This window comes from Puma concolor, chromosome A2, assembly GCF_028749965.1.
Source record: "Puma concolor isolate L17-30 chromosome A2, mPumCon1.1.hap2, whole genome shotgun sequence".
NCBI lineage: Eukaryota > Metazoa > Chordata > Mammalia > Carnivora > Felidae > Puma > Puma concolor.
The window spans coordinates 150,615,207-150,629,475 of NC_141668.1; the positions used below are offsets into that span (position 1 = coordinate 150,615,207).

General features: G+C 40.5%; 1 protein-coding gene across 47 annotated transcripts in view; it reads left to right on the plus strand.

Moving 5' to 3' along the window:
* Positions 1-14,269, plus strand: part of PBRM1 (polybromo 1) — a 116,901-nt gene that overhangs the window by 68,671 nt on the left and 33,961 nt on the right. For 36 of the 47 annotated variants that reach the window (XM_086697962.1, XM_086697966.1, XM_086697952.1 and 33 more), the window contains 2 exons: positions 1,150-1,361; positions 13,481-13,666. In XM_086697962.1, the coding sequence (XP_086554088.1) occupies positions 1,150-1,361; positions 13,481-13,666 (398 nt within the window). The remainder of the gene's footprint in view (positions 1-1,149; positions 1,362-13,480; positions 13,667-14,269) is intronic. The other 11 variants (XM_086697955.1, XM_086697961.1, XM_086697986.1 and 8 more) reach the window with 1 other exon arrangement.

Below are 14,269 nucleotides of genomic sequence, written 5' to 3' on the forward strand. Positions count from 1 at the left end.
CTACACCTGCCACACTCCTCTGACCAGAATGTCTCTGTAGATGCTGCTGAGACTTTGTGGTTTCCTTTGTGAATGATTTTTCAGCCCCTGGGATTCTTAGTTAATAGAATTATGTTTAAGCGATCCTCAGACCACAGTGGAATAGAGATAGTAATAAAAGTTCTTCCAGTCTGAATTCTGAAGTTGATTTTGCCCAGGTCTCTCATTCTGTAAATGAAGAAAGAGTCTTTAAAAAGCTTTCAGTATGACAGATAATTATTTTTCTCTTTTTCACTATGTTGTCTCTGCTGATTCCCCAGCATTGTGTAGTTACTGCTGGGGAAACTAACATGAACACAGACTTTGAGGCCTGTCGCCCTTGTAGGGTGAATGCCCTCATGACTTTGCAGTTTAGGGTCAAATTTTTGCTGAGGCCTCCCAGCTTAGGCAAGGATGATACAGATTCAAAAAGAAGAAAGCCGACACTGCCTAAGTCTTCTGTTAACACTTTATATAATGTGTTGGTCCCTCAGTTAAGAGAAAGTAAAAATTAATCCAAGGATTAGATACAAGTGCTGTACACAGTGGGGAGGCTCGGTGTAGTCCTTGATTCTGGCTGCCCCCTTCTGTTGCCAAAATCAGTTGATATTTGCACCACATTTCTCCCCAAAAACCGTATGAGGCCTTTTCTTTTATATGTGCTGTACAAGGAGTAAACCGTAAGGAAAAGCAGACTGGTGGCCATGGGACTCCTCCTCGAGGTCAAACAACACTTCAGATTCTGTTGTAAAACTTTTCTTTTAAATTTTTTTTTTTTTAAAGTTTATTTTTTTATTTTTTTTTGAGACAGAGAGAGACAGAGCATGAACGGGGGAGGGGCAGAGAGAGAGGGAGACACAGAATCGGAAACAGGCTCCAGGCTCTGAGCCATCAGCCCAGAGCCCGACGCGGGGCTCGAACTCACGGACCGCGAGATCGTGACCCGAGCTGAAGTCGGCCGCTTAACCGACTGAGCCACCCAGGTGCCCCTGTTGTAAAACTTTTCAAGGAGATGCCCTACTGTACAGAAGTACCCTTATGTCCTGTAACATTATTGGTAACTAAACATGTAATCGAGGTGTGTAAAGGAAGCAGCTTGTATGTCAGTGGATACTCTTGATCCCCTTATAGGACAGACTCTGAAATATATGAGGATGCGGTGGAGCTGCAGCAGTTTTTTATTAAAATCCGTGATGAGCTCTGCAAAAATGGGGAGATCCTCCTATCACCAGCGCTCAGTTACACCACGAAGCACTTGCATAACGACGTGGAGAAAGAGAAAAAGGAAAAATTACCAAAAGAAATCGAGGAAGACAAATTAAAGAGAGAAGAAGAAAAAAGAGGTTGGTTTCTTTTCATCTTGTTAAATATGAGGAAACGTTATACTGTGTTCTAGTTGTGGTTCGCACTGGGAGCTGTGGGCATGAATCCTGTGTGTGTAAATGTTGACTCTTTCAAAATGATGTATTGATAGAAATGATTTTATCATCATCAGTTTGGTCATCAGACTGTTAAATGGGACGTTTCATGTGGCACAGCTGTTATCCTAGTATTTCAGGAACGGAGTCCGTTCGTTCACAAGTGTGGGAGCTCAACAGTCTAGTATTGTGAGGAGATAAAACCTAAGGAGCCCATCTGGAGCTAGAAAGCATTCTCAGCAGTGAGTGCATCAAGGCTCTACCCTGTCATTTAGTAGACTGACTTTCCTCCCGCAGACTCAGGCCAGATTAGTAGATGATACTTTGGTTGAACCACAATACTAGGAGGAAATTTTTATTTTCATTTATCAACCCAAAAATGTTACTTGGAGTCACTTGCTAGAATTTAGAAATATTTTGACAGTGAGAACTCTTGTTAGAAATTTGACCATTTCTAGGGGCGCCTGGGTGGCTCAGTCGGTTGAGGGTCCGACTTCAGCTCAGGTCATGATCTCACGGTTCGTGGGTTCAAGCCCCGCCTCGGGCTCTGTGCCAACAGCTGGGAGCCTGGAGCCGGCTTCGGATTCCGTGTCTCCCTCTCTCTCTCTGCCCCTCCCCCGCTGGTGCTCTGTTTCTCTCTCTGCCTCTCAAAAATAAAGAAACGTAATAAAAAATTAAAACAAAAAAAAGAATTTGACCATTTCCGGGCTCTCACTGGAGTCACCACCATGGCCCACCAAGACACGCATGCGCGCTGCTCCTCACCCTGCCGGAGCTGGCGCTAATAGTTGTGCTGGCCGCAGCACTGGCACGGGGCTGGTGCAGGGCTGGGGCACCGCGCTCTGCCGCCGCTGCCTGCCTTCCCCCTCCCCGCGAGGACGTGGCATGCATGGCCTACTTCTGGACGCACATCTGTGACTGGGCAGCAGTATGCCCTACTTCCACCTGAACCTACTACCACAGTGGGTGGGCAACCTGCAGAAGAATCCATATGCTACACTCACCATGTCTGGCACACTCTAACTTCTACAGGAAGCATGGATTTGATCCCCAGAGTCCCTTCTGTGCTCACACAATAGTGTCAGGAATTATTACCGAGGCAAATGAAATGGAAATGGTCTTTGCCAAGGGTTCACTGTTCATCCGACACCCTGGTTTGAAAACCTGGCCTTGCAACCATCATTGGTTTTTTGCTAAGTTGAATATAACCAACCTCCGGGTCCTGGACTACTTTGGTGGACCAAAAATAGGGCCACCTCAAGAATATTATGTCATATTTCAGTGAAGCAGAAAATAGATTTAACAGCATACGTGAGGTTGCTTAGAATGGCTCAAATAAGGTTTGAAGGGATTAATGTTTCTCTGTGGAACGTTTCCCAGATTAACTAGTTTTCTTTCACGTGCTGGTTTGTTTATTTGCTTGCTTGCCTGTTTATAAAATACAGTTGGACTGTTCGTGGATTTCTTGGAAGATGTGGTTGCTAGATTTCTTTCACATTTTGAAGCCATTTTCATAGAGGTATCTTTCATTACAAGTTTTTCTCCTTTAATTGCAAATAATTTTCAAACTGTGCTCCTTGAAGAGGAGCAAGTACCAGATTCAGATTGCCCATTGGCATTTGAAGGTACTCAAAGATGTGTTCTTAATTCCTGGAAGCCATCGTGTTGGAGAAAGGACCTCACTCACCCACAGCTGTGTCTGAACTGCCCAAGTCTGTCCGGCAGGACTGGCCTGTGTTACTGTGCACATGTGTATGTGTGGCCAAGCCACACCTGGTGAGACACAAATGGAACTTCCACCTCATGGTCCATTTGTGTCTGACAGGACTGGGTGTTATTGATCCAACATAGGGCAAGACCATTTCTTATAAAGAACTTTTTTTTTCCACTTTTCAAATCTAAAGTAATAACTACCTTACCTAGAGCAAAAGTTCATAAAACTTTTCCTGAATTTGATTTCCCTACCTAGGTGGACACTGTATAATCAGTGTCCTCCACTCAAAACACATACATACACACATGTATACTTTCATTTTACTTTTATTTTATTTTATTTTATTTTATTTTATTTTATTTTATTTTATTATTTATTTGTTGCCCATAAGTGGGCTTGCAAAAGAAAAAAGGATGCAGGGAATTTTGTGTAAGTCATTTCTGGTGTTCTTTTGTAAGGTGTACCAGACATGGACCAACTTAGGTCAGGTCCAAAACTCCATGCCCCCAACTTCACTCTGTAGCTTTTCTTTTTTTTTTTTTTTAAAAAACGTTTATTCATTTTTGAGAGACAAGGCATGAGTGGGGGAGGGGCAGAGAGAGAGAGAAAGACACAGCATCAGAAGCAGGCTCCAGGCCCCAAGCTGTCCACACAGAGCCCAGTACGGGGCTCGAACCCATGAACCGTGAGATCATGACCTGAGCCGAAGTTGGACACTTAACCAACTGAGCCACCCAGGTGCCCCCACTCTGTAGCTTTTTAAATAATGCTGCTCTCAGTAGTGTCCTAAGGCTTCCTTAGTTGCTGTAAATCTTTAAATGGTTCCTGTGCTGTTACTACCTTAACCGGGTCGTCAGGGAGAAGATAATGTTAAAAAAAAAAAAAAAAAATCACATTTCTTCAGGAAAGAAGAGACTGTTTGCTTTTACCATCTATTTACATGATTTCAGAAGATGATATAAGGTCTCATAAAGAGGTGTGTCAGGAACCAAGGTGCTTAATCCTTACATGGCTGAAAGAAAGGAAGTTGAATATAAGTCATTATGTTTGAAAACTACAAAATGAATTTACCTGAAATGCAGCAAATAGCTTCTGTTTAAGAAAAATGATTTATATTAAACCTGGTAAAATAGCTTTTTTACTCAGAATAATAAGAAGCATTATTGTAATGAAAAAAATTTGATCATTTCTTGTAAAGTTTTTATCATTTTTATTTATTTTCATGAGATAGCTGTCTTTTTTTTTTTTTTTTTTTTTTTGAGCATAGTTGACACACAATGTTACATTAGTTTCAGGTGCATATCTTGTAAATTTTGAGTTCACATAGATACCTAGACTATGTGATTTTCTGAGAGTTACATTAGTTTCAACATCACATCTGCTCCTTAGGGCTTTTTTTTCCTTAGGCCAGAAAACAAAGTTGATTTGAAGCAAATTCTCATAAGCAGTGGCATATGCAAAGACGAGAAGGGAACCTGGTTGGTGAGAATAATTTACCAGCATAAGGCTATCTGCAAGACCCAGCGACTTTTCTGCCAGAGGAGATGTACTGATTCAGGATGGCGAGGGTGTATGGGCAGGGGATGTCTTTGGCAGCTAAAAGTGGTCGATGCAGAGATAAACGGGCCAACATTACAGTTGAGGGTGAGGACTATCCTGGAAGTCAGCCATAGAGGAGTGAGCTAGCTCTCACCACGTTCTTGGCTGACTGGGAAACCATGCCTGTGCAAAGGAGCTAGGAGAACCATTTTGCAAGCAAAATGCAAGCGGTCCTTGGACATTGGTTACAGCTTTGAGTGGGTCCCCCAAGCCACATGCACATCAGTCATTGGAAGGTGAATCCTTAAAAGTTTTAAGTGTTTGAGGACAGTCTTCACCTAAATCATTGGCTGACCCATAGCTAAGCAGACTTAGGAGCAAACCCTCATGCCATGTATTCTAGTATACTTATATTGGGAGTCTCGACGGAAGAGAAAGAAAGCGGGAGGGAATACTTGAAGACATAATGGCTGAAAACTTCAAATTTGATGGAGAACATTAACCTACAGCTCTAAGAGCACTAAGAGAACACAGACCACATCTAGGTACACCATAAACTACTGAAAGAGAAAACTGTGAAAGTAGCAAAACTTCTCAGGTCCAAGAAAACAGAAATATGATAATGGTTCATAAGAAATCATGGAAACCAGAAAGCAGTGACACGATATTCAAAGTGCTGAAAGGGACAAAAATTGAACCAACAATTGTATATCCAGTGACACCATCTTTCAAAAATGAAGCTGAAATAAGACATTCCTAGATAAACAGAAACAGAATTCACTGCTGCCAGATCTTCCCTATAAGAAATCCTAAAGGAAGAGCTTCAGGCCAAAAGAAAACACCACCAGATGGTTGACTCAAATCCATAAGAAGGACTGAAGAGTAGTGGAAATGGTAAATATGTGGGTAAATATAAAACACTATATATTTTTTCTCTTCTCTTAATTTCTTTAGAAAACATTAGATTGTTTAAAGAGTTACATCATCAATTTTAGGTTTACAGCATTTATAGAAGTAATGTATGTGAACAGTAGTAGCACAAAGGAATGGAGCTATTTTGGAGCAAAGTTGCACTATTTAACAAAATCAAGTCAGTATTAACCTGAAGTAGATGGTGATAAGTGAAAGATGCATACCGTAATGCCACTAAAAACAAATAGCAATAAAAATCCAACATAGAATTAAAATGGTACACCAGAAATACTTGCTTAAAAGAAGGCAGTAAGGAAGGAAAAGAGGAACAAAAAACGTAAGACGTAAAAAAAAAAAAAAAAAAAAAACAAGTAGCAAATGGTAGATGTGAATTCATTCATAGCAATAATTATATTACATGTTGCAAATAGACTAAGCACTCCAATCAAAATACAGACTGAATTTTAAGAGATCCAACTCTGTGCTGTGTGTAAGAAACTCATTTTAGATTCGAAAACACAAATAGGTTGAAAGGAGAAGGAGGGGGAAAGATACACCGTGCAGATAGTAACTGTAGTGAGTTGGAATGGCTGTATTAACATCAATAGGCTTTTTTTTTTTAAGTTTATTTATTTATTTTGAAAGAGAGCAAGCACTAACAGAGAATGAGCAGAGAAAGAGGGAGAGAGAGACAATCCCAAGAAGGCTCTGCACAGGCAGCACAGAGCCCGACCCAGGGTTCGAACTCATGAATTCTGAGATCATGCCCTGAGGTGAAGCCAAGAGTCGGATGCTTAACTGACTGAGCCACCCAGGCATCCCTCAGATAGACTTTAAGAGAAGAAATATTGCTGAAGACAAAGAGGGATATCTCATAATATTAAAAGGGTGGGGACATTGGAACATATAATATTTATAAATGTATATACACCTAACAATGGAGCCTGGAAATACATAAAGCAAAACTGACCATAATGGAAAAGAGAAATTGTTTAGCAATTAAGTCTCAATACTCCTTTCTCAGCAATGATAGACCAAGTACACCAAAAATCAATACTCTTTTCTCAGCAATTGATAGACCAACTAGCAAAAAGTACAGAAGACTTGAATATGGACTGAAAGTTTGTCTCCCCAAAATTCATATATCGTAGCCTCATCTCCAGTGTGATGTATTTGGAGGTCAGGCCTTTAGGAGGTAATTGAATGTGGTCATAGAGGTGGAGCCACCACAATGGGCTCATTACCATTATAAGGGGATGAAGAGCAAGAAGACAACTGTCCATGAACCAGAAAGTGGACTTCTCACCAGAAACTACGTCTGCTGGCACCTTGATCTTGGATTTCTGACCCCCCAGAACTATGAGAAATCAATGCTGTTTAAGCCACCCTGGCTGTGGTAGGTTTTTTATAGCAGCCTGAGCTGACTAAGATGGACTGTCATCCAGCTTGACCTGACTGAGATGTGAAACACTGCACCCAAGGACTGCAAAATGCACATTCTTATCAAGCACACATGGAACATTATCTCAGATGGACCATAGGTCGTGAAACAAGTTTCAGAAGATTTAAAAGGATTGAAATCATACCCAGTTTTCTGAACACAATGGGATTAGACTAGAAATCAACAGAAAGAAAGCTGGAAAATCCCCAAATATTTGAAAATGAAGCAGTACACTTCTAAATAATCCGTGGATCATAGAAGATATTGCAAGAACAATTAGGAAAATCTTGAACTGAACCCAAATGAAAACACAGTATATTAAAATTTATGGGATATAGCTAAAGGAGTTTGTGAAAGGAAACTTATAGCTTTAGATACATATACCAGGAAAGGAATAAAGAGCTAAAATAAGTCTACGTTTGCACCTCAAGAAGTTAGCAAAAGAAAAGCCAATCACACTTGAAGTAGAAATACTAAAGATCAGGGGCGCCTGGGTGGCTCAGTCGGTTAAGCGGCCGACTTCGGCTCAGGTCATGATCTCGCGGTCCGTGAGTTCGAGCCCCGCGTCGGGCTCTGTGCTGACAGCTCAGAGCCTGGAGCCTGTTTCAGATTCTGTGTCTCCCTCTCTCTGACCCTCCCCTGTTCATGCTTTGTCTCTCTCTGTCTCAAAAATAAATAAACGTTAAAAAAAAAAAATACTAAAGATCAGAATGGAAATCAGTGAAAGAGAAAACAGAAAATGCCAGTGCTGTAATGGGTATGACATTTAGGACAATTCACATTGTTTCTACTGACAAAATTTCTTATACTTGAGATTTTTTTTTTTTAAGTTTTGTTGACACTTTATCTGGTGATACAAAATTAGCGACAGCTGTGTTTTTGTATTAACTACCAGAACTAAGTACTCAAAGGTAAGTAAGCAAAAGTAAAACAATATGAAGGACTTGTCACCTAAATGTGGCAGGTTGTACAGATGCCTACTACTGGTACATTCCAAAACACCTCTAAAATGATGGAAAATGGATTTTAAAGCAAAACAAAAGACATAAATGTAAAGCATTCCCCTCCCTCAAAAAAAAAAAAAAAAAAAAGGGAAACCATTGAAAAGGAGATGGTGGCAATGGGAATTTAGGAGCTAGAAAATGTACGAGTAGGTTGCTAACACTGGCTTCAGTGCTGGCATCAGATGAAGACCTTAAGTAGGCCAATTCCTGTCTAGAATGGTGCAGGGATTAGAGCACCAGGTACTTCTACAAATGGAGGTGCTGAAAACAGGAGGATTAGTTAACTCTAAATTTGAGTTCAACCACCAGATCACTTCCCAACCTTTCCTGTGACTGTTTGCCTTCAAGAGTCTAGTCTGAGAGACAGCAGCCTGCTGAAAGGTTAGAGGTACAGTTCTGAAGAGGGGGGTCATAAGAGGATTTATACTAAGTAGTGAGACCCCTTGTAACTCTTTTGCTCCAAGAATGCTGGCAGTCAGGCTTCTAGTTTTGAGACAGGAGATTTTTCTCTTGAGAAATGGATCAGGCAGTGGGGCAAAATTATGTACATAAAGAGCTTCTAGTCATTTTTTTTAGTATTTTGCTTTTAAATAGGAGCAGGTACTTAATTTAAATCGGATCAAATATTTAAGGCAAACCTCTAAGATGCAAGATAGAGAACAAAACAAAAAGAGAAAAAGGGCCTTGGAAAAAAACAAGGCAGATGGAGAAAAATTTTAAAAACAAAACAAAAACGGGTGCCTGGGTGGCTCAGTTGGTTGAGCATCCCACATCGGCTCAGGTCATGATCTCACGGTTTGTGTGAGCCCCATGCCCGGCTGTCTGCTGTCAGCTGTCAGCTCAGATCCTGCTTCAGATCCTCTGTACCCATCTCTCTCTGCCCTCCCCCGCTCATGCTCTCCTTCTCTCTCTCAAAAATAAACATTTAGGGGCACCTGGGTGGCTCTGTCAGTTGAGCATCTGACTTCAGGTCGGGTCATGATCTCGGGGTTCATGAGTTTGAGCCCCACATGGGCTCTCAGCTGTCAGTGCAGAGCCTGCTTCAGATCCTCTCTGCCTCTCCCCTGCTTGTGCTCTCCCTATCTCTTTCAAAAATAAATAAATATTAAAAATAATAATAATAAATAAATAATATATAAACATTAAAAAAAACTGATAAAGATTTAGACCTTCAGAGAGATGACAAGCTACTGCATCCATAAAATAAAAACAGGAGGCCATAAAAACGAATAGTCACAGAACAGAAAATTTCTTTGAAATTGAAAATACAGCAAACCAACAGAATAAGAGAAAATACTCACAAATCATACATCTGATAAGAGTCTGATGTCCAGGATATGTAAATTCTGTAACAAAACAATTCAAAACTGGGCAAAGTATGGAAACAGACCTGCCATCTCCAAAGAAATTGTACAGATGGCCGTAATCATATGAAGAATGTTCAATATCATTAATCATTAGGAGAATGCAAATCAAACCTGCATTGAGATACCACTTCTTTTTAGGATGGCTGTTATAAAAAACAAACAAACAACAACCAGCAAGTGTTGTTGAGGATGTGGAGAAATTGGCGCCCTTATACATTGATGGTGGGAATGTAAAATGGTACCGCCATTATGGCAAAACAGTTTGGCAATTCCTTACAAAGGTAATCATTGAATTACCATGTGATCCATTAGTTCCACTCCTGGTGTATACCCAAAGAACTGGAAGCAGGGACTCCTGCACATAATTGTATACCAATATCCGGAACAGCATTATTCACAAGAGGCAAAAGGCAGATTCAACCCAAGTGTCCATTAACAACGGATGAATGTGGTACATATACATATAATAGAGTGTTATTCCCCCATAAAATGTAATGAAATGGTGATAACGACATGCTACAACACGGATGAACCTTGAAAACATTATGCTAGGGGCGCCTGGGTGGCTCAGTCGGTTAAGCGCCCGACTTCAGCTCAGGTCATGATCTCGCGGTCCGTGAGTTCAAGCCCCGCGTCGGGCTCTGTGCTGACCGCTCAGGGCCTGGAGCCTGTTTCGGATTCTGTGTCTCCCTCTCTCTCTGACCCTCCCCCACTCATGCTCTGTCTCTCTCTGTCTCAAAAATAAATAAACGTTAAAAAAATTAAAAAAAAAAAAAAAAGAAAACATTATGCTAACTGAAATAGGCCAGACATGAAAGGACAAATAGTGTATGATTCCACTTACATAAGGTACCTAGAGTAGCAAATTCTTAGAGACAAAGTAGTATAGAGGTTACCAGGGTCTGGTGGGGATGAGAAATGTGCTTAATGGTTACAGAGTTTCTGTTTGAAATGAAAAGTTTTGTAAATAGGAAGTGGTTCTGACTGCACAACATTGTGAATGTAATTAATGCCACTGAAATACGTGCTTAAGAATGGTCAAAAAATGGCAAATTTTATGTGGTATATTATCACACTTTTTTAAATTAGTAACCTACCAAGAAACTGAATTACACACTTGAAGTAGGGGAATTGTATGTATATGTTGTGTAAATTATATCTCAATGAAACTTTTTTTTTTTAAGTTTATTTACTTTTGAGAGAGACAGAGACAGCACAAGTGGTGAAGGGGCAGAGAGAAAGAATCCCAAGCAGACTCCACACTGCCAGCACAGAGCCTGATATGGAGCTCAAACTCACGAAGAAGCCCTGAGATCATGACCTGAACTGAAACCAAGAGTCGGATGCTTAACTGACTGAGCCACAGGCGCCCTCAATGAAACTGTTTTTAAAAAATGATAGCAGAGGGGCGCCTGGGTGGCTCAGTTGGTTGAGCATCTGGCTCTTGAGTTCAGTTCATGTCATGATCTCATGGTTCTTGGGTTCGAGCCCCACATCAGACTCTGTACTGACAGTGCAGAGCCTGTTTTGGATGCTCTCTCTCTCCCTCTCTTTGTCCCTCCCCTGCTTGCATTCTCTCTTTCTCTCTCTCTCTCTCAAAAATAAATAAACTTAAAAAAAACTTTTTTAAATAAGGTCCCCTTTAAATAAAAACAATAGAGTGGGGTGAGGCGATAAGAGTGAGGGTGTTTAAGGGTACAACCTTGTAAGGAGTGGTAAATAGCCACGGAGAGCTAATGCACAGTAAAGTGAATATAGCCAATAGTACTGTACTATGATTAAGTAATGTGGTAAATGTCACTGTAGTGGCAACAATATATAAGTGTATTGAAGTAACTGGTTGTACAGCTTAAATTTACGCATTGATATATGTCAAATTGATTCGTTTAAAAATTTTTTTAATGAGGAGCCCCCCAGGTGGTTCAGTCAGTTGAACGTCTGACTTCGGCTCAGGTGATGATCTTGCAGTTCGTGAGTTCCAGCCCCACATCAGGCTCACTGCTGTCAGCACAGAGCCTGCTTCAGGTCCTCTGTCCCCCTCACTGCCCCTCACCTGCTTGCACTCTCCTAAAAATAAAGAAATACGTACATACATAAATATATATATATTTTTAATGATAGCAGAAAGGAATCATTTAGAGAAGGATTAGAAGATGAAGTGGAAGAAATCTCAAGAGGTAGTAGAACAACAACAAATGAACAAAGAAGGAGAAAGATAACCAAAGATCAGCCCAGGAGGCCAGAATCCAAGTAATTGCAGACATAGTTCTGCTAAGCTTTCTGCCACTGTGTAACAAGGACCCCCTTTCCAGTAACATTTTCATTTCCACCTGAGCCTTCTACTGCCAAGTCTTTAATGTCCGTTTCTCTACCATAGTCTATGCAAGGCAACTGAGGCCTTTGCTCTGCTCAAAATTCTCCCAGTTTCTGTTACTGCCCAATTCCAAAGTCGCTTCATATTTTTTAGTTATTTGTTGCAATAACACCCTGCTGGCGGGTATCAAAATCTCATCTAAATATTATCAGCTTTATGAGCTCAAAAGCCTCCAATCTTATTATTTAAATCATTTAAGGGGCGCCTGGGTGGCTTGGTCAGTTAAGCATCCAACTTCGGCTCGGGTCATGATCTCACGGTCCGTGAGTTTGAGCCCCACATCGGGCTCTGTGCTGACAGCTCAGAGCCTGGAGCCTGTTTCAGATTCTGTGTCTCCCTCTCTCTCTGCCCCTCCCCTGTTCATGCTCTGTCTCTCTCTGTCTCAAAAATAAATAAATGTTAAAAAAAAATTTTTTTTAATTAAATCATTTAAGTTGGTGTATATAGGTGAGGCTCTGGGTGTGACCCATCCTGGGACACAGTTCCTCTCCCTCTGTAGACCTATGAAACCAAAAACAAGTCCTTTGCTCCTACAATACATTGATGGGACATGCGTAGATTAATAATTAAGAGACATTCCCATTGAGAAAGGGAGAAATGGAAGGGAAAGGGCCTTCAATTCCAAGCAATCTTGAAATCCAGCAAGGCAGAACCATTAAGTTTCAAGGCCTAGAAATAGTCCTTTATGGCTCAGGACTCTGCCCTCTAAATCATTCTTTTTCATATTTTCAGCTGAGTTGTTTTATCATCCTGTTTCCTGTCTCTAGAATTTGGAGGTTTTGTACTCTCTCTGTCCTTTTCCATACAGTTGACCATGCTCTTGTTGGTGTATAATCTCAAGTACCTTGTGAATTTCTTGTATATGTTACAGGGATTCATTTGACTAATCGAATACTAGATAACATTTTCCACCAATATTGGCAAAACTTTTAAAAAATTAGAAATGTTGGAGCGTGAGAATGGAGAAACAGACCCTGTAGCCACACAGTGAGGGACTTAAATTGGTACAGAATTTGGGGGGTTGGTTTGGAATAGGCATTTTAAAAACATTTAAAATGCTTCTTTCTAGCTGTCCTATTTATAGAAAATTACCATAAAGAAGTAATCAAAGATGTGGGCACAGTTTTATCTTAAAAAACAAAAACCCTGTGGTATTTGTAAATGATGGCTTGTATGGGAGCCATTAAAAAGTATTATTTAACAAAAATAAGTCCTATTGAAAAGCATTAATCTCAGGGGAACTGCACAGTTCTGTCTTTAGTGTAGACATGTATAGTTCACATTATATTGCATAATATGCATGTTCGTATTTTCTCAGTTCTAAGATTCCATTAATTGTGACATAACCATATATTAACTTAGGGAAAATTTTTTCAGAGGCATTAAGATAAAGAGGAAGTACATATGAGATTATTTCCAGGATTACATGATTTACAGGTTACCTGTTTTCTTCTTTATACCTTTCATTATTATCCAGAATGACTGTCTTGAGCGTTTATTATTAAGGTGGTTATTTTTATTCTGTAGATCCTTTATTTATGGATTTACTTAAATTAATGACGGTTATAATTCAAAAAGGCACTAGACCGTGAAGGTCTAGAAAAGAATGAAATGTAGTAGTATGTGTTGTTTGAATCCTATCTCTGATTCCAACATGCTTTGAATGGGAACCTTTTTTTCTTTTTCACCTAAGAAGCTGAAAAGAGTGAAGACTCCTCAGGCACTGCAGGCCTCTCAGGCTTACACCGCACATACAGTCAGGACTGCAGCTTTAAGAACAGCATGTACCATGTTGGAGATTACGTCTACGTGGAGCCCGCGGAGGCCAGCCTGCAGCCACACATAGTCTGTATTGAGAGACTGTGGGAAGATTCTGCTGGTAAGTTCGTTTTAAATCAAAGGACAGATTGGTGACATGTAACTATTTTACTCCTCCTTGGGTCTCAAGGAAGAAAACTGTCACTCAGACAATAGTCGTTCTATAGTGTATCAGTAAATATAAGTAAGCACCCACTATATGAAAACATGGGATCTAGCACTCTTGGGCCAGTGAGTGGTACAATTGAGTCAAAAGAAATGCATCTTCTTGAAGGGAAGCTGAGATTCATTTGCTCCACTGGTGTTTATTAAAACCAGTCACCCAAACTCTGGAGGATGGCAGAGACTCACAGGAACTAAAGGCTCACGTTTTGCTTCTGGCAAAACCAGTCTGGTATAAATCACAAGTGAAGAATAAATTATAGAGAGACATGTGCCTTGGCTTAGAATTTGATTTAAAAAAGGTGTCCTAGAACAGTTGCCTTTACCTTAGGAGTTAATGAAGCCAGAAGCAGGCAGAAATGTGATCCAGGCAATCCAGTTCCCTCAGCTTTGCATCCCTTGCCCTGAGTGCTAACTGCGTCCTTTAGTATGCGGTATCTTTCTTAAGCATGCATCCCTGGCCGTGTCCTGGCCCCAGCAGAGTGGAGCAGCTCTCATCACC